Here is a 25,956-nt window from a genome sequence, read left to right as displayed (position 1 = left end):
ATTGCAAATTTCTCATATCTAATTGACCAGCCTTCAGCCGCATGCCTGCACCTATATTAGGAGAGAAGATGGAATTACTTTGAGTACCATTATTGCTGTAAGAAATTAGAACCCCAAAAAACAGCAACAAAAAAAATTAATCCTTCATGAACTTGTAAAGACTTTAATATAACAAATTAAATAGTAAAAATCTTATTACATTTATGTAGAAAACTTAAGTACAGATTAAGTGTTGGGAAGACCTTATTTATAAGATAAGAAATCGGAAAATTTTAAAATAAAAAAGCAGAAAACCTACTTGAATATTGAAATAGTCAATAAAAATCTACATGAATTTTGTGTGGGAAAATGTTCCCTAAATAAAATCAAAAGTTAATATAGAGTGGGGGAAAATATTTGTAAAGCATACAACATAAAACAGTTTACTACACAAAGAGCTCTTTAAATTTGGTATAAAAAAGTTCAAAAACTCAATAGAAAAATGAAAAATAAGTTGAAAAAAGTCAGTAGTTATTTTAAAAGAGAACCACCTAATTTTAAGTTAGAAATGCAAATTAATTCCATCTAACACAAATTATATCTAGCCTCTCAAAAGAAGATATAGGGAGATCAGTACTCTAATTTTCCACTGGTTTAAAGTGAATTACAGGCTTTATGGAAAGATATTTGTTCAAATATAGATCCATTTGTCCTTTAATCAAGCAATTCCTTTTGAGGAATTTGACCCAAAGTTACAGACGCACCTAATACATTAAAGAATCTTTATACAGTTTTTGTTTGTTTTGTTTTGTCTTGGTACCAGGGATTGAAACCATGGTGCTTAACCACTGAGCTACATTCCGAGGTGGTTTTTGTTGTTGTTGTTGTTGTTTGTTTTTGAGACAGGGGAGGGATTTTTTTTGAGACAGAGTCTCACTAAGTTGTTTAGCCTTGCTAAATTGCTGAGTTTGTCCTTGAACTTCTCCTACCTCAGCCTCCTTTGCCTCTAGGATTATAGGCATGCTTTACATTCAGTGGAATTTTTTTATTTTTAAAACACTGTATTAACCAAAAGAAAAAAAAAGAAAGAAATCATGTGAATGATCATTTATAAAGGAATGGTTGAGGAAATTGTGATCTAGTCATTTCATGGAATATTATGGAATTATTAAAAAGAATTAGCTTCATCTACTTTGGCTGATTTTCGGTTATTGTGTGATGTATTAAGTGGAAAATCATGATGTATCAAAAAGTATATAATATTACCCCAGTGTTATAAAATATGACCAATATCTCCCATGCATATGTGAATGTATTTGTCAATATTTGAATAGAAAAAAGTACAAAGAGATATGTACCATATTGTTAACACTGGATTGAAAGAGGAAGAAGATAGGAGGAAATACCATAGAGATATTTTAAAAGTTAATACTCTAGTTTAAAACAGATTTAGGACAAGTCAGGAAACACAAAAGAAGTGATATAAATGGCCAATAAATAATAGAAGTATTTTTACCTTGCAAACAAAGTATATGGCATGAATGGGAAGAAACATGATTCACTGGCCCATGTTTCGCAGGTACGCATGCAATTTCACACAGACTTTCAGGGACAGAATTTTAACAAAAATTTCAGAGGACAAAAATGTTTATACCAGTGCTGTTAATAATGAAAGCAATTAGAAAAATCTCATAAATTAAAATTAAATAATATACTGTAATTGGTAAATATTACGTATTATGATTATCTAGAAGAATGTGGACTGACATGGAAGAGTGTCCACATTATATTATGAAGGTGTAAATTCAGGTTGCAGAAAAGATTAAATAGTTTTATCTCATTTTTTTGCCATAAAATATATAATTCCACATGAATGAACACAGAAAAAGCAGAAAGTCTACTCAACATCACCAGATTACCCATTAGTTTCAAAGTGCATGTTGAACATTCATCAAAATATATGCTCTTTTAGGTTATAAAAACAAGTTTACTAAAAAGAACTGAAGTCATACAAGTTGTCATACAGTTCTCTGGCCATAATGGAATTAAAGTAAAAATCAAAAAAAGAAAGATAATAAGAAAAGCTCTAAACACTTGAAAATTAAACCACACATTTATGAATAATTCATGGATCAAAGAGGAAGTCTCAAAGGTAGAAAATATTTTGAACTGAATGAAAATGTATACAACAACAAAATATATGGAATGGAATTCAAAAAAGGGAACTGAAAGAGAAGAAGGAATGCACTCTAGAGGGTTTTCAAAGGCTGAGAGAAACAAATAACAGAATATAACCTGAACTTATAAAGATTCTCCCTTATAAGACATAAAAACAGCATACTACAGGGACACAGCCACATCAATGTTTATAGCAGCATAATTCACAATAGCTAAACTGTGGAACCAATCTAGATGCCCTTTAGTTGATGAAAGAATAACGAAAATGTGGTATATATACATAATGGAGTACTATTCAGCATTAAAAGGGAATAAAATTATGGCATTTGCAGGTAAATGGATGGAGTTGGAGAATATAATGCTAAGTGAAGTTAGCCAATCCCCAAAAAACAAATGCTGAATATTTTCTCTGATTTAAGGATGCTGATTCATAATGTGGTTAGTGGGTAGGGGGAATGGAGAGGATGAACTCTAGAGAGGGCAAAGGGAGGGAGGGGAAGGGAGGGGGCATGAGGGAAGGAAAGACAGTGAAATGAGATGGACCTCATTATCCTAAGTACATGTATGAAGACACAAATGGTGTGACTCTACTTTGTGTATAACCAGAGATGTGAAAAATTGTGCTCTATATGTGTAATATGAATTGTAATGCATTTTGCTGTCATAATAACAAATTAAAATTTAACAAAAGAAAATATTAAGAGTAAAAAAATATAAATCACTAATACCTAATAAAAATATGCGACTTTGCAAATAAATGATAATGCAGTTAGAAAAGTATTTCACTTACCTAAAGGGTTAAATGAACTGAGAATGAAATTTTATCCTTAAAAAAAAAAAAAAGTTTCTGCCTTCTAAATTGTTTTGTATGGTTGTCATATCCACTATCCTGACTTGAGTGATTGACTATCTTTTTATTCCAATGTCATTTTAAGGTGGAACTAATTGGGATAATTTACAGATAGAATAATGAATCAATAGGTTTGGAAGATTTTTGTTTATTTGTTTTATATTGGTTTGTTTTGGTTTGGTTTTGCTTTGCATTGCTTTACTCAGATAAAGAAAACTAGAATGTATACAAACTAACAAAACAAGCTTACAGAATGTTTTTGTGGACAACCTGAACTATATTTAATATTTAAATATCAATAACACTGAACTGGTATCTTTTTTTTTCTTCTCTTAGGGACCCAGAGGTGAAAAGGGCTTTAGAGGTGAAACTGTAAGTTTAACTTAATTTGTGATTATTTATAGTATCCCTTGTCATGAAGCTGTCAGCTCCATGAAAGCAAGGACCTTATTAGGGTTGTTCATTACTATATCTCTGATAGTTGTGGAATAAAAATAAAATTGTAGTTGTCAAGAAGTGGAATTAACCTATGTGGATATTGCAGTGAAATATGATAAACTCTAAATATGTTGAAGAACCTGTCAATTACATTCTCCCCAGGTTAATTTTGTGAAATGCAGTGATTATCTGCTTTGTCAGGCATCAAAAGAGATAGGTCATCTTCAGATCTTAGCCATGCTAGCACAGTAGTGCTGCAAAGTTGCTTTCAGTACATACCCACTATATCCAGACAGCACTGACCAGGGCTGCATAGCAGAAGCAGATCATTAGTTGTATATTTCAGCCAACTAGAAACCATGGTATGAGGTTGGGAAAAAAGTACTTTCAGGACCTAAATAGTCCTGAAATGCACTATATCCCTATTTTCCAATTTAAGAAGATACTTTGTAAAGTGACCACTTCCCCAAAAAGATCATGTTAAGCTTTTTAAATAAAAAATTGATTGTGTATATTTAGAATGTATAACCTGATGTCATGCAATAGATATAGATAGTTTGAAGGTTATCATAGTGAAGCAAATTAACGTATCTATTATCTCACATAATTGTTCTTTGTTGTTGTTGTTGGGGTATGTCATAATGGGCAAAAGGTATGACTTATGCAGTCGAGAGGGAGAAATAAAGAATATCCATGCACTTCTGCCCTTTTTAATGCTTTATTCACTCAAATCACTCAATACAATTTCACTCTATAGGTTCTTAATCAAGAAAATGACAATCCTTAATGCTAGGCACTGAATTGACATAATCAATTCACAGCAAACAATTCTAGACTAATTAATTCACAGCAAACCATTTTAGATTAATTAATTCTAAGCACTGCAAAAACACTTAATCATGACAGGCTAAAGTCAGACATTCCCTCTGCATGCTAAGTTCAAGTGTCAGATCAAAAGTCTCAACCCTTAGGCTTTAAGTCCATCAGATGCACTTTCACTCAGACCCTGGTGATCAGGTTCGGAACTAAGGCAGGCTTCTCCTGGGGTGGAACTGACAGCTGGTTGAGGAGAGGGTCATAGGGAGAAGTTGTAGCTCTCACTAACATCAAGATGTGGCTGTAGAGTTTGAGAGCAGTGAGGAAAATGCAGAGGATCAGCAAACAATGAAAGTGTTGGGATGTCAGTCCAGGTCCTCATCAGGTCTCAGCGTAAGGGCATCAGTATCGGCTGGCTGAATGACTGTTCATTTGCTCTATTATTTATACAAAATTTGGGGGCTTTTGACCCCCCTTTCAATCCTTATCAGCTACCACCAGATTTCTCAGTGACATCATTTACCCTGGGGTTAAAACATCTGGTCTGATGGTCCCCACCCTGATCTTTTCATGTTTCCCTCTTATCCAGAGGACAGCCTGCCAGAGGCTTCACTCTGAGTTTATCAGGGTGGGAAAAAGTGACTCTTTTGTGCCTGAGGGCGTGTCTGGTAAGACTGCTGGTTTTAAACTGGGGTTTTTTAAATAGAATTGCTTAGGCTCAGGCCTAAGGCCATCCTGGTGTGCTGGTGGTAGAGCACCTAAAATCTATTCTTGTGGCCTGGGATCCATGCTGACCTTATAGGGACATTCAGAGTGCTTGAGGCCCATAAGAATAAACTAAGATATCAGGAAAGCCATGATTAAAAGCTGATGAGGTTACATAATGACTCCAGAGATTTTTCTTTCTCATCATAGAGTATGCTTGGAACTCAGAATAAGTATGTTACAGTTATGTTAATTAGTTGAAAAGGGAAATTATGAGTTTTAGATAGCCTAAAAATTCCAAGTGGAACATTAAAGTAGATGTGTTAAATTTCTAGAAATGTGCCCTAACATTTTCACAGCAGACTTAATATTAACAGGAAGCAAGAACACACACACACACACACACACACACACACACACACACACACAGAAGCTATATCCCCAGGAGCAGTGGGACTAAGAAAGAAAACCAGAAGTTTTAAAATTAGCTTAGTTTTTACACCTCTCTGGCTCTGCTTGCCTTCCTGACTTACCCTCTCCAAGTACTGTGGCTAGAACATAAACTTCCATAGGTTTAGTATACCTCGAGTACTTGTAGTATTTCAGTTGAAAAAAAAAATGAGTGGATATGATGCATTACAAACTCAATGTATTGTAACTGCAATCTTCCTTGTAGAAATATGGCATCCAGACTGGGCGCGGTGGCACATGCCTGTAATCCCAGCGGCTAGGGAAGCTGAGGCAAGAGAATCATGAGTTCAAAGCCAGCCTCAGCAACAGCAAGGTGCTTAGCAACTCAGTGAGACCCTGTCTCTAAATTAAATACAAAATAGGACTGCGGATGTGCTCAGTGGTCAAGTGCCCCTGAGTTCAATCCTGGTACCAAAAAAAAAAGAAATATGGCGTCCAGAATAAAGCAAGTAATAGCACCAGTCAGGCCATCCCCTTAAAGAGAAACAGACAGTTAATGCCCTTTCAGAGAACACCTCTCGTAGATTGGCAAAGGATCTGGGAAGACCAGTTGAAATATCTGGGGTATTTAGCCTCTTCCAGACTCTGCAGCCTAATCATATTCTTCTTGTTTGTTCTGCTCTCTCACTTCCTGGCTTGTGCACCTAGTAGGTGTCCCCTCTACTATATTTTTTGTATTCTTTATTTCTACTGACCTTGAAGTTTTGACTTAAAGATCATTTATATTACTCAGGGTGGAATTTCTGATATCTTTCCCTGCCCTACTCTCACCCCTGGAACTAGTGCAGTGCGTGGCACCTGTGCCTCAATTCTTTACTTAAAAGTCCTATTATCAGAGAGACTTTTGTAGCTAGCCTATGTTTAATAACAATGCTCCCATCTTCCTGAGACTCCTTATCTTTCCTTAGCCCATTTCCTTGCTACCTTGCATATTACATATGTATTTTTTATTGTCTCCCCTAACTAAAATGTAGTCTCCAACAGATGTTTTCAGTGTTGTTACTTGTTTGATGCTGTATACCCATCACCTACTAGCATTGTAAAATAGTTGGCATCCAATAAATATTTCATGAATTATTGGTAAATAGAGAAGTTTTAGAGTATTGAAACATAATGGTTGTCTTCAAATATTTAAAATGTTGCTTTATGAAAGGGAGCATAGATTAAAAAAAGTGAGTGACTGTTGAGGATAAAATTGAAACAACTTATTTATTAAACAATATTTTTAGTTTCTGTGCTTAGACCCCTGGGAGTAAGCTCCATAAAGGTGTGACTAGAGTCCAAGTCTCCCAGTTCACATGCAATTGTTTCTCTAGAAATCATTGTTCCTCTCAAAAAAATAATGATTAAGAACAATTTAGGTGAAAAATCTGTATCAAGAGTAGCCTAGCAGCTGGGTATAGTGGTGCACTCCTATAATCTAGCAGCTTGGGAAGCAGAGGCAGGAGAATTGCAAGTTCAAAACCAGCCTCAGCGACAGCAAGGCGCTAAGCAACTCAGTGAGACCCTGTCTCTAAATTTATAAAATAGGGCTGGTGATGTGACTCAGTGGTTCAGTGCTGAAAGAATTCCCCACGCAAAGACACTTCGCCGGGAGAATTCCAATTTTATTGCAAAAGGCTGTGTGCTTATAAGGGGGAGATGGTAGGGCTTAGATAAATGGCAGGCCACCCGTTTATTGGCAAGTTCTTCCAGATATCAGCTCCAGAGCCCAGGAATTAGTTCTTATTGGGGCTAAGGTTCCCCGCCAGCGAGATTTGAAATTGGCGCTGGTGGGAGAGTTCACACGGTCAGGAACTTTTCGCGCCACTGCAGAAAAGAGGAAGGTAGGAAGAAGAGGTCCTTAGGCGCCATGTTGGGGTTTTTCTCTGGGGTGCAGCTGCCGTTTATACTTTTCCCAACAAGTGCCCCTGAGTTTAATCCCTGGGACAAAGAAAAAAAAAAAAGAGTAGCCTAGCCCTTCATGTGACAGCTTGAAGAATAGATTCCTGATTTAGCCATGTCCTAGGCTTTGTAACTCACTGGTTCTATCCTAGTTACATTACTACCTACTGACTCTTATTTAATATTACTAAACTCTCAAGTCCAAACCAAAGGAGCCATTTGCCCCTCCTATCCACAAGAGACATTTGACAATGTCTCTAAACATTTTTGATTGTTACAACTGGGAATAAAAGAGTTGCTAGTCGCTTGCAGTAGGCAGAGAAGAGACTGAGGATGCTTAACTATCCTGCAAGGGAAGCTCCTCAATTTATAAATGAGAAAAGTAAAACTCTGCAACTGAGCCTGGCAAAGTAGAGATCATGAAGTTAAATCAAGGTGACATTTCATAAAGGAAGTTATATAATGAAATGACATAAAGGATTTACATAAAGGAAAAGACTAATCTCTTCAGGTTTAAGGACATAAATTTATTGGTATTTTTAAAGTCTGATGATAAACTGTCACTTGAAAATCTTATATAAATTCTTGAATTAAAAAGAGAGAATCTATTGTCATTCAAAGGCAGTGTTTTCATTATAGCCAAATAAAACCAACATAACCATTCGTGTTAATTTGATTCTCCTTTAGGAAATCATCTTAATTCTATTATAAACTCTTTATATAGTACATATAAAATTGAATCACTTCTCAGTAGTTTATTAACTAGAGGAATGAAAAATACTAACGAAAACTTTCTTATTAGAATCATATTTTGTTTCATTTTACTACTTGACCTATTTTGTGCAGTTTTACATTGGGGTTGCCCTGCCCTGTCTTGTTGGGTTTGAAGTATTTTGTTTGATACTGACCTGTTCTGAGTATTAAGCCAAAATGAACTGAATAAAATCAGTAGTAGAAATATTTTCTTCATTCTCCTGTAATAAATTCCTCTTTCATAGTCAAATATGGGATATTTTTGTATTGAAACCTCAGTGAGATATTATGAATGTCAGAAACATCCTACATGGAGTAAAATATTATAGCTGTTTATCATTTTTACAATGTTGATCCAAAATGGAGAAACTTACACAGCAAAGTTCACTCTAAACCTCTTTATATTTAAAAGGCTATCTCTATTACAGCATTTCAGTAGTGAGGCATAAGTTTTATATATTCTCTGCTTAAGATTGTAATCGCAAACCATGCAAACTAAGAAATGTCCAGCAGGCAATCATGTTGGAATACTGTACCCTTTTTAAGTACTATGGGTTATTTGTTCTAGCTGTCACAGTGTGTTAAGAATCAACAGCGCTGACAATAAAATACTAAGTCAACCATAATGTCAAAATTACATAAAACTCAGGTGGAGATTAAATTTTATTTGCATCTTATTACTAATAATCTGAGTTTGTCTCAATATTTAGCATTAACAAGTTGACTTTGAGCAAACATACAAGGCCTTAACAATGGTTGCTGTTTCATTTTGAAAAATGTCAGCATAACATTTGACATTTTACCATATACAGTTAAACTTTTCTAATTTCTAAATCAATATTAATTAATTTTATCAATAGTTCCCTCAGTTATTTGATAACAATTATCAAATACCTTCTATTAGGCACTATTCTTTTTCTAGAAAATGAAAAGTTAACTAAGATATTTTAAGTGTTCTTAGGGACTTTCCAGGATGTCTGTTCCATAGAATGCAAAAGTAGATGAAAACAAGGGAGGTGGCATGGTGAATAAGCAAAGTGGACATGGCATGTTTAAGTACTATTGAACAATGGGCCTTAAACATATGAAGATGATAGATAGAGAGTATTCCATGTCAAGGAAATACCATAAAAGTGAATGACATAACTTGAAAGATTTGGTTATGGATATTGTATAGGGGGATGGTAAATGAAAATAAGGACCAAACCTTAAAAAGAGGCAGTAGTGCATGGTGACCAAGAATATTTATTTGTTTTTTGTTTGTTTGTTTGTTTGTTTGTTTATCATTTTGGCACTGAGGGTTGAACCCAGGGGTGCTTTATCACTGCATTATACCCCAACTCCTATTTTTATTTTGAGACAGGATCTAAGTTACCCAGACTGGCCTGCCACCTTCCTCAGCCTCCCAAGTAGCTGGGATTACAGGCATGGACCACTGCACCTGGTCTATACTTTTGTATTTAATTAACTTGGATTTTAATCCTACCTCTTCTCCTTATTTGCTTGTAACTTAACTATTCCATGTTCTTTTGTAAAATGGAAATATAACTTGGTACATAGTAAGATCTCAGTAAATGGTAGGTATTCAAACTATTAAAAAAAATCATACTTTATTCTCTAAAAAATCCTGAGCCACTGAATGATTTAACTAAATAATGTCATTATTAGATTTCCATTTTATAAGTAGAATGCAGTTATCATAGCAGAAAAATAAAGTCAAAAAGTCTAATTAGAAGTACAGGCAAAATATTATGTATATGTAAATTCAGAAGTTATACCAAATTACCATAACTGGGGCTTAAATAACAAGCATTTACTTCTCACAGTTCTTGAGGCTGAGAAGTCTAAACTCAAGGTATCAGCTGAGTCCATACCTGGTGAGGGCCTTTTTCCTAGTTTGCAGAAACCACCTTCTTCTTGTATCCTCACAGAGAAGAGACAGATCACTTCCTTCACATCTCTTTTTATGTGGCTACTAATTTCATGTATGATAGCTGCACCCTTACGACCTAATTACCTCAAGCACATCAGGGCTTAGGACTTCAGCCTTTAAATTGAAGGGGACAAAAACATTCTATATACAGTCTGAACCAATACAGTTGCTGTGAAGATGGAGAAGTATTTTAAAAGAATGATGGTATCCATCTTATAGTATATGAAGAAAAAGGAGATGTCTAAGAACACTGAAGTTTCTACCTTTGATGACTAAGTGGGTGATAGGTAGAAATAACAGGAGAAACATGCTTAAACAATATTAACATTTTTAAATGTTGGCATTTATAATAGTTTATTAAAATGAGTAAATTCAGTTTCTAATAATATCAATAAAACAGGAACATACATATGGAACATATCATTCATGAATATGAATGATAGTTAAGTGCAAGAATTTTGAAATACTAAAGCAGTTTTGAATAATATGGCTTGCTTCATGAGTAAAGGCAATGGTAGAGGCTCAATCTTAGTTCTCTTGCTTACACCAAACCAAAAGCCATGCTTATACGTATCATGCTTTGTTTCTTTTTTTTTTCAGGGTCCCCAAGGCCCAAGAGGCCAACCAGGGCCTCCAGTGAGTATATTTACATTTATATCCATTAACCATTGATGAAGATAAACATGCTTTATTTGGGATGTCTACTAAATAAATAATTTTTAAAAATTTGTTATGTTGTAGGGGCCACCTGGAGCACCAGGTCCAAAAGTAAGTTTTCTTGGTTTAGTTTTTTTTTCTGTTAGAATGTCATATACTTTTTTAAGCTCCTTCTCTTAGTTCCCTATTAAAACTGTCCTTGAATCTCTCTGTTCTTCTTGCTTAGCTGATACAAAGCTAGCCCACCTATATGCTAACTTGAAATTCAAGCCTCAGACTTCTTATCTATAAAATGAAAATAGTATCTCCTACTTTTGGGGTGGTTTTTGAATATTAAATAAGAAGTAAAGCATTTAACACAGTATATGACACTTATTAATACTGTGTTCAAAAAAATGCTACCACCTTCCATTTCTTCCTACTTCTGGGACATAGCTCTTCTTTTTAGATTTGTTGTTGTTATTGTTATTGTTGGGAAGGGTTATTTGGTTGTTGGTTTTTTTTTTCAGTTTTGTTCTGTTTGTTTACCTTGCCAGCCAGAATTACTCATTTCTTAGGTTTTATATGAATTCTTAATTGCTGGTGAATGTAGAAAATCTCAGACTTCTCATGTATTTTCTTGTTACCTAACCTGCCCTTGTCTTTAAGGCAGCACTTCTGTTGCTTTGGCTTTATACCCTTGGCCTCTGATGTTCCAAGTTTGGTTTCTCTTAGGCTTTGTCTCCACTCTCATGGTTAGCAATTTCTTTCTTGTCCTGCTCCCTTCCAGAGGCCTCTCTTGAACCCCAACTTCATTCATATCCCATTTTCTTAGCCTGCTGGTCAAATACATTGGTGCATGGTCACATTTATTGTCCAAAAGATATCAACTGTTGACTATACTATCACAAACAATGGTCATTCCTATGCCTTCCAAGCAATAATTATTTCATATGTAGGTCCATTTAGATCTCTGATTTAGATCTCTGATAGTTTTAGATGGTTGTTCACTGTGGTCCACTCTCATTGCATCAGGAATTCTTCATTTCCCTTAGTTTTTCATTGGGACAAGAAATAAACTTTCAAGCAAGGAGCCATGAGGAAGATTATCTACTTGGAAAAAGAAGACCTATTTCTCTATGATTTTTAGAAATCACTTTGCTCTTCTGACCATCTGACTGATAGGTATTCCCTGCTAGAACCTTAATAGGATGTCTTTCTTCAAATCTTCAATTCACTCTTTATTTATCTTTTTTTTCCTTACCCTTGTCCTTGGGTTATGAGTGTGCTCATCAGTGACCTTTTCATCTTATAATGACTTTGATATATCATAGCTATCTTCCCAAGAAGTGGCAAGTTTTTTCTTTAGGTTAAATTAGATATTTATTACAAGAGCTTTCCTCATGAACATGCATCTAGATTTTTCCAGTTTATACAGTATTTTTATATGAAGTATCAAAACTCCTATAGTAAGGAGATCCTGGAATTCTCCTCACTATACTGATGAAAAATGAATTCAAAGAAGGTAAGTGACTTCCTGTGACTGAATGCTGAGAAGGCTCAGAAGGCTTAGGGCTTGAACTTCCAGGTCAATATTCTCTACACCTGACCAAGCTGTCCACGCTAGTGTGTTGAGCTCATTCTGCTGGCCCTGGCAGAACTGCCTTGAGCAGGTTCAGGGAGGAACTACAGAGGATGATGCTGCAGCAAGGTGGGAAGTCATATTTTTCATCTGTCAAGCCTGCTTAATCTCTGAGTAGTACTGCAATGTAGTGTTAACATCCAGGTACCTATGTGATACTCATCCACTCTCGCAGGAGTCCATCCAGGAGAGAGTCAGCATTAACTTGCCTCATGTGATAACCACTCTTTTTCATTTTAGTCTTCTTCATGTCCAAGTTTTAAAGAATTATATTTAATTGTCAAATTAGAGGTGTTTATTGAAAACTTGGGCTCATATCCCTGTCTTATTTGGAAAATGTGTATATTCCTAAAATGAAATAGGGTATATGAGAAATATGAATAGTAATATAAACTTTGAGGAATTACAAGTAGAATTAAATTAGAAAATACATATGCTTGACAAAGTACAGGTACTCAATAAATGTTAGTTTGTTTCCTTCTTTTCTTCCTTTCTCTCATTTTCTTGACCAATATGTAAACAAATTCCTATATATAATCTTTCTGGAACTTGCAGAATCCAGTGTGAGAAAGTAGCAGTGTACCCCTGCTGAGGATAAAACTTGTAGAGCAGAAATCTACATGACAATGTGAAGACACCAAAAATATTGTTTCCAAAGATGGCTTGTGATCATATCTTCTGTGAAACTCTTTTTAATTCCATCCTCTCACCACACTGAAAGGTAGAACTGATACTTTTTAATTCATACATGTTTATTTTCATGTTAGTCTCCCTACTAGATTGTGAGCTTTCTGGAGGTAGAGACTATTTTTTAACTTTCTTTTCCATTCAAGGCCTTAATAAGTGTTTATAAAATGAATGAATGCATACATTCAAAACACACACACACACACACACACACACACACACACATACACACACATACACCACACCCCACATCACATCTCCTGGAAATTTCAGAGTGAATCATCCAAACGAAAAAGTTTCACTTAGAGATAACCAGTGTCTAGAATGGAATGAGTTCATATAATTAGAACTAGAAGCCTTCTCAGTAATTATTTGGCAATTATATCAGACTGTGAGTTGTGATTCACTGGTCAGTAGGCTATGAGAACAACTTAGTGAGTCTCATTCAGCATTCTTTGAAATGAAACAGAATAGAAAAAAAATGGATAGTAGCTGCTTAATGAGTATGGGTTTTCTTTTTGGGATTATCAAAATGTTCTGAAAGTAGAGATTGGTAATGGTTGCACAACATTATTAGAATATATAAAAAACAATTGAATTCTACTTTTTAAATGGTCTATGTGGTGAATTTTATGTTGTAAATTTTACCTCAAGAAAGCAAACATTAAAAAAAATCAGTCTACCATCAATAGTAAGGATGTTGTATAAAAAATGTTTCAGTTTAATATATGTGAACCTTGTAATATAAAAGTCTGTTTCTTACAAAATAGATGTGTGTCAAGATAAGTTCGGAAACCTCTAGTCCAGTCTAACCCCTTGTGGAACTAAATTAGCTTGCTCAGGTTCCTAAAGAAGACCTAAAAGAACCTATTTCAGGAAAGGAAACATATGGCGATTCTGAATGTAAGAAAGGGTAATAATCAGACTTTAGTGTATGTTGCTAAGTTCTTAGAAACTAATAAAGAAATCTATTCTAGAATGTTAAGAGTTAAAAGTGATTGGCAGGGTAAAGGGAAAAACAGGTTGGGTATGTGTGTCTTGGTTTGATGTATGAGGTGGAAACAATAATCATTTAAAATTAGTAAATGAGATAAGGAATTCTAAACTTTATCCCAATTAAAAGTCAAATATAGAACTTCAATTGGGACTTAAGAGGGGGCAGCTGCTGGTACAGTTCCCTAGAGCCAACAACACCTCCACATGGAAAAGGTGAAATTAATTCCTAATTAATCAGTTTTTCATTTCACCATCCAGTCATCTTGAGATTTCAGAAGTTTGAAAATACTCAAAACACTAAGGTGCCAAGACTAGATCTATGTTCTACTCAAATAAATTAGGAGAAAATTGTGAAGATTACATTCCCTAAAATATAATGGATCCCCCTAATTCTCCTCATTATTCCAGACTGTGAGGTGACTCACTAAGTTATAACAATCTGGTCACTCTTCGTTTGTGTTTTTCATTTTACATGCTTGTTTTTAAAACATTGAGAAACTTTCATGTAGTAATATGTTCTCTTTAACTAGAGTACATAGAGGAAGCAATTTTCATGGACCCCCTCCTTCACTGTACTGAATGACTTCCTAGACAAATCCTCTTAATACAATCTGTCCAGGCCTTCCCTCCCTAAAGGATATCCTTGGAGAAAAAAATTAATAAATTCAACACATAGAATTACTGCTGTATGTTAAGCATAAACTGGGCTTTGGGAATAGAGTGGGAATTACAGAAATACAAACTCACTGAGAAAATTCACAAGTGACCTAGTGCTGTGAAATTCCTTTTCTTTCTAATGCCTACCCCAAAAAAATACTTTTAATAAGTTTTAATTTGCACTAATAGTGGTTAAAATTGCTGCTACATTAGCATGAATTAAGTACCAAACCATACACTACTAATCTAGTAATAGTCATTCCATTCTTCACTGCCACACACTCAAAGAAAATAAGTCAGTCATGTCACTTAAGAATACCTGTAATCTGTTCAATCCATTTCTGTTAGTAAGCACTTAAATTGTGTCTAATCTTTTGTAAATAACAAATGCCCTGTCGTTATACATATCACTTTACATAGGTATATATAATTATCTGTATGTAGAATATCTATAGCACCATCTCCCAAAAGTGAGATGGTTGGCACTAAGGGATAAGGACCATATTTATTTATTATTTTTAATTACGGTAAAATATACATAACATAAAATTTACCTTTTTAACCTTTTGTAAGTGTAACTCAATGGCATTAACTACATCATTGTGCAACTATCACCACCATCCATCTCTATAACTTTTTTCATCTTCCAAAACTGAAACTCTGTATCCATTAAAGAATTACTCCCAATCTCTCCCTTTCCTAAGCCCCTGGCAACCACCATTCTACTTTCTGTCTCTATGATCTTAACTACTCCAGGTAACTGCATTTAAGTCAAGTCATACAATATTTATTCTTTTGTGACTGACTTATTTCATTTTTGATAGTGACTTTGTGATTCATCCATATTTTACACATGTTAGAATTTCACTTCTTTTTAAGGCTAAGTAATATTCCATTGAATTTATATATTTTGTTTATCCAGATGGACAGTTAATGTTGCTTCCACTTTTTGGCTAATGTGACTATTAATACTATGAATATAAATATATAAATATCTGAGTCCCCATTTTCACATCATTTGGGGGTATACCTCAAAGTGAAATTGTTGGATCATATAATAATTCTATGTTTAAATATTTGAAAACTGACATACTTTTTCTTTAGCCCCTTACTACTTTGCAGTCACACTAGCAGTGCACATGGGTTCTGATATTTCCACATATCACCAACGTTTGTTATTTTCTGTTCTTTTGACATCCATCATAATAGTGGTTGTGAAGTGGTATCTCATTGTGGTTTTGATTTGCATATTCCTAACAATTTGTGATGTTGAGCCTATTTTCATGTGTTTGTTGGCCATTTATATATATTATTTGAAGAAATGTCTATTGAAGTCCTTTATCCAGGTTTTTAGTTTTTGTAGTGCTAGAGTTCAAACCAGAGCCTTGTGCATGCCAGGAAAGGGCTCTACCACTAACCTACATTACCAGGCTGCCTGTTTTTTGTTTGTTTGTTTGTTTGTTGTTTTTGTTTTTTAATTAAGTGCTTGGTATTTTGTTGTTGAGTTGTAGGAATTCTCTATATCTCCAAATATTAATCTCTTAACAGATACATGATTTGCAGATATTTTCTCCCATTCCACTGGTTGCCTATTTCACATTTGATATTGTCCTTTGATACAAAGAAGCTTCTTAAAATATTTTGAGTAGTCTAATTTATCTATTTTTTCTCCTGTTAACTATGGTTTTGTTGTCATTCCAAGAAATGATTGCCAAATTCAGTATCATAAATCCTTTCCCTTGTTTTCTTCTAAGGGTTTTACAGTTTATGTTTAGGCCTTCAGTTGGCATTTAGAGTTAATTTTTGTTAATTTTATATCTGATAGAAGATCCAACTTCATTCTTTTGCATGTGGATATCCAGTTTTTACATCACTATTTGTTGGAAAAATTGTTCTTTCTTCATTGTCACCCTTGTTGAAAATCATTTGAACATATATGTGAGGATTTAGTTCCAGACTCTCTTCTATTCCTTTGATTTATGTGTCTGTCTTTATGCCAGTTCAAAATTTTTTATTACAGGCCCTTTGTTGAAAGTTTTGGAATCAGGAAGCATAATGCCTCCAACTTTGTTCTTTTAAAAGAGTATATTGGTTATTTGGAGTCTATACTACCTTTTATATTTACATGTATAGTTACTTTTACCAGGGATCTTCATTTCTTCATGTGAATTCAAGTGTATGCCTACTGTTCTTTAATTTCAGCCTAAAGAACTCCCTTTAGTATTTTTCTGGAGGAGGTATGCTATGGATGAATTCTGTTTTTATTTCTCTGAGAATGTCTTAATTTTTTTTTTTTTACTTTGGAAGGATGGTTTTACTGGATATAGAATTCTTGTTGGCATCCTTTTATTTCAGCACTCGATATTGTACCCCACTGCTTGCTCACTCTGTGGTTTTCTGAGAAATTCGGTATTAATCTGATTGAGGGTCTCTTGGATATGATGAGACTCCTCTCTTTCTGCTTTTAAAATTTTTTATCTTTATCTTTAGCATTTAACACTTAGTGATGTCTAGGGAAGTTCTTATAGATTAATTTGGGATGTTTTCAACCTTTGTTTCTTCAATATTCTCTCTCTCTCTCTCTCTCTCTCTCTCTCCCCCCCCTCTCTTTCTCCCTCTCTCCCTCCCTCTCTCTCCCTCTCCCTTTCCTTCTCCCTCTCCCTCTCTCCCTCCCTCCCTGTCTCCTTTCCTCCCTCCCCTTCTCTTCCCTTCCCTTCCTTTCCCTTCTGAAACTCCTATTATGCATATGTCAGTGTCTTTGATAGTGTCCTACAGGTCTCCAAGTCTGTTCATTTTTCTTTGTTCTTTTTTCTTTCTATTCAGACTAGATAATTTAAATAAACCTGCCTTTATGTTTGTGAATTCTTTCTTTTGCCTGTTGAAGTCTACTGCTTAGCCTGTCTACTAAATTTTCATTTCAGTTATTGTACTTTTTAACTGCAGCTTCTATTTGATTCTTTTCTATAATTTCTGTCTCTATATTGGCATCCTCTATTTGGTAAGACATATTTATCAAACTTTCCTTTACTTCTGTATAAATTGTTTCTTTTAATTCTTTGAATATATCTTTAAAAGTCTTAAAATCTTAAAGTCTTTCTCTGTTAAGTTCAAAATCTGGGCTTCCTTAGGGATAGTTTGTATTGATTGCTTTACATTCCCCCCTTTATATAGGCCACACTTTCAGGTATCTTTGTATGTCTTATAATATAGTCATCTTTTGGTATCCTTAGGGAATTGGTTCCAGGATCCTCCCCTCAATACCAAAATCCATGGATGCCCAAGTCCATTTTATAAAATGATGTAGATAACCTAAGCACATTCTCCCTTATACTTTTAAATTATCTCTGGATTACTTAGCATAATATAAATGCTATCTAAAATGCTATCTAAAATATTTTGAGTAGTCTAATTTATCTATTTAGAAAAAAATTATCTATTTTTTAATTTATCTATTTTTTTCTAATTTATCTATTTAGAAAAATTTATCTATTTTTTCTAATTTATCTATTTTTTTCTCATGTTAACTATGGTTTTATTGTCATTCCAAGAAATGATTGCCAAATTTAGTATCATAAATCCTTTCCCTTATTTAGGGAATAATGACAAGAAAAAAATCTGTACATGCTCAGACACAAAAGTTTTTCCAATATTTTCAAACCTGAGGATGCAGAAGTCACAGATATAGAGAGCCAATTGTATTTTTGTTGAAAACTGGACATTTTAAATAATGAAGTGTGGCATCTCTGGAAATCAAACTCTTTCCCCAAAACTGAATTTGTTGTTGCTGTCTATTTAGTGACTTTTCTGAACTATACAAAATCATACACTTTGACATATGCAGACATTGAAGTTTTACTTAGTTAGCTTAATGGTCAGCTAATTTCCTTTAGAGATTCTTAAAGACCAGAACTAACAAGTCTCCCAGTTTTTACTCAGCCAGGCAATATGACCATAAGGTCTTTTGCGGGGGTCTGGGACGGGGTGCCAGGGATTGAACTCAAGGGGATTTGACCACTGAATCACATCCCCAGCCCTATTTTGTATTTTATTTAGAGACAGGATCTCACTGAGTTGCTTAGCATCTCCCTTTTGCTGAGTCTGGCTTTGAACTCACTATCCTCCTAGCTCAGCCTCCCAAGCTGCTAGATTACAGGTGTATATCACCATGCCCAACTGACCATTATGTCTTAACTTTCACTTCCTGCTGTCATAGAGCCTCAGTGTCAGCCAGAAGAGAGATTTTAAGGCCTTCCTAGGTCTTTCCTTTGCATTTACATGAATTTTTAGATTCTCAGACATTTGTCAGAACTTTCCAAAGTCTCTGCGGATATTTCATTCCCCGGCTTTTCTTTGTAAACTTTTGGTTAACCTATTGTTTGTTCTACCTGTTTTCTACAGCTTTAGACAACTACAGAGTTAGACAATTGTCTAAATGTTGAAAAAATGCTCCTGGGGAAATAGTTGTGCATTGTATGATTTCTAAGTCAAGTAAAATAAAGACAACCTTGCAAGTAGTGTCTTCAAGGGAACCACCAGAAAGCTCAAATAATAACAATTTTCTGGAAATGAAGCTTTAAAAAAACTCCAGTCCCATTCTCTGTTTGGTTTTCACTTTTTAATTTTGTCAAAATGCATAATTACAACAAATTTAGTTTAAAGGTCTGGCTCTCATATGTGATTCTAGAATTGAACAACACCTTATTCTATAAAGTAGATTGATTATTCTGATGAACCAAGCAGAAGAGGTTGGCTTACCAGGCAGAAAGGACTGAAAAAAGCAGAAACAGAAGAAATAGGGATTCATCATTTTAAAGTTACTTTCTTTGTAGGGTTAATAGAGGAATTCCTTACTACACTAACTCAAGTTGACTGGAATCTCCTATTTTGTGCAAAACTGGCCCATTTCAAAATTTAATTTGATTATACATGGCACTTATCATAGATTCCATTCTGGTTTGTTCCAGTCCTTTGGGGCTTAGTCCAAAAGGCTAGTCCAAAACACTGGCCTCCCATAAACTTTTAACAATTTTCAGGGCTACTGCCAAGCTCAAAAGATGGGCTTGAGAATACGACAAGTTAAAACTCTACAAACTTTACTACTCTTACCAAAATTCAACTTTTTATTAAATAAATGCTCCTCAAATTGTTTCAAGCATTCTGTTAATGTTCATAATTCTGAAAAACTTGGTGGCAATTTTTGCCAGTTTCCTTTTTGCTTTTATAGAGGAGAGAATCTGAGAGGTCATTACTCTACCATTTTTTCTGATTGTTCCTGAGTCTCTAATCATGTCTTTTTACATGTACATGTAAACATGAGTATGTATCTTTTTAATATTGTGTATAATGAAATGGAAGGCGTTATAAAGTACTTGTACAGTACACTGGAGGTTGTGTTGTTGCCTTAAAAAAAACCAATGTGCAACTGTCAGAGGAGCAAACTAAACTAACCACTTTTATCATGAAAGATCATTTTTACATAACACACTACCAGTTTTATTAAGACATGAATATTTGGCAGATATTTTCTTTAAAAAGAATGAAACAAGAGCCAGGCACAGTTGGTACACACCTGTAATCCCAGCAACTCAGAAGGCTAAGACAGGAAAGAGGATCACAAGGTCTAGGAAAGCCAGCCTCAGCAACTTAGTGAGACCCTGTCTCAAAAATTAAAAAGGACTTGGGATATGGCTCAATGGTAAAACATGCCTGGGTTAAATCTCCAGTACCTCCACTAAAAGAGAGAGAGAGAGAAAGACAAAGAATTAAAGGAGCCTGTCATGTCAAGAAAAAACACAAAGAATTTGATATCAGTGATAAATTTAAAGTTTTCAAGCAAAAGTAGGAATTAAAAACTGAGCATAGTGATGCACACTTGTAATCCCAGTGATTTGGGAGTCCAGAGCAGGAGGATCACAAGTTTGAGGTCAGCTTCAGCAATTTAGAGAGACCCTGTTTCAAAATAAAATAAATAAATAAAAAGGGCTGGGGATAAAATTTAATGGTAGAGCACCCTGGATCTAATCCTTAGTACTGCCAAAGGGGGGAAATTGGGAGAAGCTTGTATTTATTATGAAGAATTTGATAACTTTGGAGTGCATGTTTTTCTGATGAGATTGGTGATGATGTTAACAAATGTTATGAAGTGTGTTAATGTTTGAAAGATCTGCGTAATTCCATGAAGGTTTTCTGAGTGATCAGTCTATAGTGTTAACAAAACCATGCATAGGTAAAAACTGTTGTCAAAGTTCAAGATAGACCATTGGATTTTAATATAAAAGGGTTCAGGGTGTTCACAGATAGGGTTCCAGTTTTCAGATTGGCACCTTCAAGAAACTACCACCTGCAGGGCATGGTAATCCCCAGCCACTGAGGAGGCTCAGGCAGAAAGATTGCAAGTTCAAGGCTAGCCTCAGCAACTTAGTGAGACCCTATCTCAAAATAAAAAATAAAAAGGACTGGACATACACACGAATTGGTGTGAATATACTATGTATACAACCAGAGATATGAAAAATTGTGCTCTCTATATGTAATAAGAATTGTAAAGCATTCTTCTGTCATATATAAATTTTTAAAAAAATTTAAAAAGGACTGGACATAAAGAAAAATGAGATTATGTCATATGCAGGAAAATGGATGGAACTAAAGACCGTTATGTGGGCTAGGGATGTGGCTCAAGCAGTAACACGCTTGCCTGGCATGCGCAGAGCACTGGGTTCGATCCTCAGCACCACATAAAAATAAAATAAAGATGTTGTGTCCACCGAACTCTAAAAAATAAATATTAAAAAATTCTCTCTCTCTTTCTCTCTCTCTCTCTCTCTAAAAAAAATAAAATAAAATAAATACCATTATGTTAAGTAAAATAAGCTAAACTCATAAGGTCAAGGGTTGTATGTTCTCTTTCATGTGCAGAAGGTAGAAAGGAAAAAGGAAAAGAAAAGTGAAGTGAATCTCTTGAAAATCAAAAGATCAATAAAGGAAAGGACCAAGGAGTGGGAGATGAGGAGTGGGGGAAGTGATGGGGAGTGATTTTGACCAAATTATATTGTTATATTGTGTGTGGATGAATAAATACCATCATTATGTACAACATAATATACACCAATAAGACAATGTGGAGAGGGAAAAAAAGAGCCAGGGACCACCAAAGTGCATCTTACTCAAGCATTCATACTCCCTCTTCCTTTGTGTGTGTGTATCCTGTTCTATTGTTTGCTTTTTTAAATAAATCTCCTTGCATTCCTAAATAAATCTCTGCTTGCACCTCAAAAAAATGGGAGGCTGGGGATGTAGCTCAGTGTCAGAGTGGTAGACTGGTAGAATGGGAGAAGAACACAACATATACTACTTGTTGAGATTTGGTGTAGTAGCAAAGAAGAATACTGATAATTATCTGAAAAGCTACTACAAGACTCTTCTTTTTCCAACTACATATTTCTGAGGTCAAACTTTCTTCATGTATTTCAACTAAAATAAATATTAGAGTGCTTGCCTAGCATGCATAAGGCCCTGTGTTCAATCCCCAGCACTGCAAATAAATAAATAAATAATATGTCACAACTGATTTAGTTCAGGAGAAAATATAAGAATTTAGCTGTCATCTACTGATCTAGGCATTCAAGAGCTATATAAAAGCATAAAACAACAAAACCCTTTCCACTATTTTTCTTGTTTTGAAAAATAGTTATTTTCATAAAAATATTTTATGTATATTAATATATAATGGGCTGGGCGTGGTGGAACATACCCGTAATCCCAGTGGCTCAGGAGGCTGAGGCAGGAGGATCTCAAATTCAAAGCCAGCCTCAACAACAGTGAGGCAGTAAGCAACTCAGTAAGACCCTGTCTCCAAATAAAATACAAAATAGGGTTGGGGATGTAGCTCAGTGGTTGAGTGCCCCTGAGTTCAATCTCTGATACCCCACAAATATATAGCCTTATTTTAAGCAATTAGCATGTATATAATTTAAGATTTTACATTTGTGTTTCAATTATGGTAAATATCAAGTTATAACTCATATAAGCAAAAGTTCTTTGAGGTGCTTAATAATATTTTAAAAGTGCAAAAGAGTTCTGGTTCTGAAAAGTTTGAGAACCATTATGCTAGTTGTTCTAATGAATGATCTTTTAATCACCAAGAGAAGACCAAATGATATATAAAGGTGGCTACCATTTAGCACTCAACTCAGTTTTCTATTCATTTTAGTGCCAATATTTTTGTGTGGCCCATATAAAAAAGCTGCTCATTCCCATAAGCAAGATGGTGAGAGTTACTTGATCCATAGAGAACATTTTAGGGTAACACTTTTTGCTGCTTCTTGAGTAGGTCATGTCTCATAGCCTTTGAGCATGGTTGTTTCTTTTGCTTGAAAAGCTCTCCTACACTTTCCCTAACAATCCTTATTTGTTGTTCAGAAATTTTGACTTAACTATCACTATCTTAGGAAACCCTTCCCTGACTTATGCCTCCTAACCTTCTATATCCTCTAGATTTGATCAACTCAATTTCTCTTGTAGGTTCATGCACCTTTCTTTATAGTGTATATCACGGTGTATAATGATGTATCTTTAGATGGTTTGATTAATGCCTGTCTCCCCTCTAAACTTAAGCACCACAGGACAAATTTCTTTTTTGCTTACCATTTTACCATCAATATCACAGTGTTTGGCAGTGTGTATATATATAAATATATATATATATATACACACACACAGAATGAATCAATTATTTTCCAATATGAAAACCACATGTTGAGGCAAGGAAGAGTGCATTTTATTGATTGTTAAATCATTTTAACTAGTCTTTCAGATTATCGAGTGTTCAAAACAGTTTCTATTGTATGGATTTCCTAGTTTTTTTTTTTTTTTAAAAAAAAAGGTATCTCAGCAGTACAGTCATCCTGAAAGAAATTAGATTGCTTGAGTCCCCTACACAGATGTCATTTCCCAAAATCTTCTCCCAACTCATGTTTCTTAGCTTCCTAGCTTACTTTTTTTAATTACAGGAATACTTTTACTAATGGTTATGCTGAATTTTTCTCTAAAAATATCTTTTATTAAATACAGGAGTAGATTGGATTCATGTTTTATTATTTCTTTTGGGACTAATGGTACATTTTCCAACTTCAGAAATTGTTTTTAAGACCACAGAAGTATCAGATTAAACTAATGTGGTGACTACCTCAGGACAGTAGTATTTTATTCTGTTTCCCTTCCAAGAATGTAACTGTTAAAAATTATTACAGTTATTTATTGTTCACTTTACAATTTATTAAGTGAGGGGATTATATTTCATTCTTCTTCCAGCTGAGTAATAGTGTATGTGTGTTTTTTTGAAGCAGGCACAAATAGTTTTTCATATTAGGGCTCTAGATTTTGGTCCTATTTTAATTAGGAGACCTTTGAGATCTGGATAAAGGAAGCATATTGTCCTTTTGATAGCCAGGCAATATTTGCAAAATCTGTCTAACCATAGAGTTACAAATTCCTTTCAGATAAGTTAGTATACTTTAAGAGCAGTGCTTTCAGAATTTACAGCCTTTACTTGAGAACATTCAGTGTTGATCTTATTGCTGATCTCAAATGGTTTTGTTTTACACAGAAACAAATGGATATCAATGCTGCTATTCAAGCCTTGATTGAATCAAATACTGCTCTACAGATGGAGGTAACATATCTGACTTTATTTATATTGGCAATATCAATATAAAAATTAAACAGGAATTTTTGGAGGCCAAAATGTAGCATTATCTCAAAGACTATATTTAAAACAGATTGAAAACATGAACCCATTTTCAAGGACAAAGTATAATTAAACATGATATGCATAGGATATTTTATAAGGAAAATAGTTAAAACAAAAATGTAATGTTGTTAAGGACTTACATGTAAGGAATTTGGTGCCATTGAAGAAAACAGTTAAATGAAATTAACTATATTTCTTAAAATGAGATAACCTATCATCACCTTTATTTAAACTTGTTTTATTCAAAGTGTAACTTAAAAAGCATTATACAGTAGGCATAATAACTCTTTTTAAGTCTATATCAGCTTGAAAACTAAACTTTCAAGTATAAATTTAATCTCTTTGTAGGATCAAGGTCAATAAAACATATACTATATGTTATGCTTAAGTATAAACCACTCTTTGCATCCTACCCCCAAGTCACTATATACAACTAGGAACACAGTTTTCTTCCATGATAGTCATTAGGGTTTTACTGCTTATATGATTCTTATGATGACTTGGCAGAGCTACCAGAATACTGAAGTGACTTTAATCGACCACAGTGCAGAGATATTCAAAACCTTGAACTACCTTAGCAATTTACTACACAGCATCAAGAATCCCCTTGGCACAAGAGATAACCCAGCACGAATCTGCAAAGATTTGCTCAACTGTGAACACAAAGTATCAGATGGTAAGTTCTTAGTTTCCTCAGAATCTGATTGATGTCTAACTTAATTCCATCATTTCAGTGCATTTGAAATTTACAAAACATTCATTCCAAACTTTAGTTATTTTGATAAAACACTGGCAGAAGCCATTTTAATGTCATAAAAACAAAAACAAATACCCAGAGGAAGAGATATTTCTGATGTCACCCCATTCCTAGCTATATCATTTGCTTACATTTTGTATTTGGAATGTATCACATTCATATTAAAAATTAAAATATATAAAGCTGGCCTTTGGGTTGACCAACAGGAGCATCTGTAGAACTTGGTAATACAGGACCACCAAAGTTGACAGTATCATGAAGGATATCATAAAGCCCCTTCCACTATGCTTTCTAACAGTATAGTTTTTGTACAAAACAGAATTTAAATTCCCATCCTAGAATCAGTGACCATGAAGATGGAATGGTTTGTAATTCTTAGAAGTTTTTCATCCTTATATAGATAATCTCAAGTGCATTAACAAGGAATGCAAAAACAAATTTAGAGTAAAACCATCAAGGAAAGTTTTTAAACCAAGAACAGCAGACATCACTTACATTGGAGAAACTCTGCTATTATTTTAATTTGTTTGGTCTGAAGTCAACTGTATAATGAATATTATTTCATTTTTCCTAAAAACTCTAGTCTCAATAATACATTAACTATATGATAATTTGAAAAACAACTAGATTATGTTATTTCATAGGTTAGTAGTCTTTATTTTAATTTTAATTTTTATATACAAATACACATGTCACACATTCATTTATATATTCATATCAAAAAACATGCTTTAATTCTAGAAATGCAGTGAAATGTTCACTCTATTTATATTAATAAAATATTTAACTTTTATAGATACTTTCTACCCTATATCAATATAAAAAC

At 34.3% G+C, this 25,956-nt stretch overlaps 1 protein-coding gene across 1 annotated transcript in view; it reads left to right on the top strand.

Annotated features, from left to right (window-relative positions):
• Col24a1 (collagen type XXIV alpha 1 chain) overlaps positions 1 to 25,956 on the top strand; it is a 379,962-nt gene that overhangs the window by 343,680 nt on the left and 10,326 nt on the right. Inside the window, exons 52-56 of the mRNA XM_071618609.1 lie at positions 3,344 to 3,379; positions 10,608 to 10,643; positions 10,749 to 10,775; positions 24,230 to 24,295; positions 24,881 to 25,049. Coding sequence (XP_071474710.1) covers positions 3,344 to 3,379; positions 10,608 to 10,643; positions 10,749 to 10,775; positions 24,230 to 24,295; positions 24,881 to 25,049 — 334 coding nt within the window. The remainder of the gene's footprint in view (positions 1 to 3,343; positions 3,380 to 10,607; positions 10,644 to 10,748; positions 10,776 to 24,229; positions 24,296 to 24,880; positions 25,050 to 25,956) is intronic.

This window comes from Marmota flaviventris, chromosome 10 (genome assembly GCF_047511675.1).
Source record: "Marmota flaviventris isolate mMarFla1 chromosome 10, mMarFla1.hap1, whole genome shotgun sequence".
In the NCBI taxonomy this organism is placed as follows: Eukaryota; Metazoa; Chordata; class Mammalia; order Rodentia; family Sciuridae; genus Marmota; species Marmota flaviventris.
This window is presented reverse-complemented; position numbering and strand designations above follow the sequence as displayed.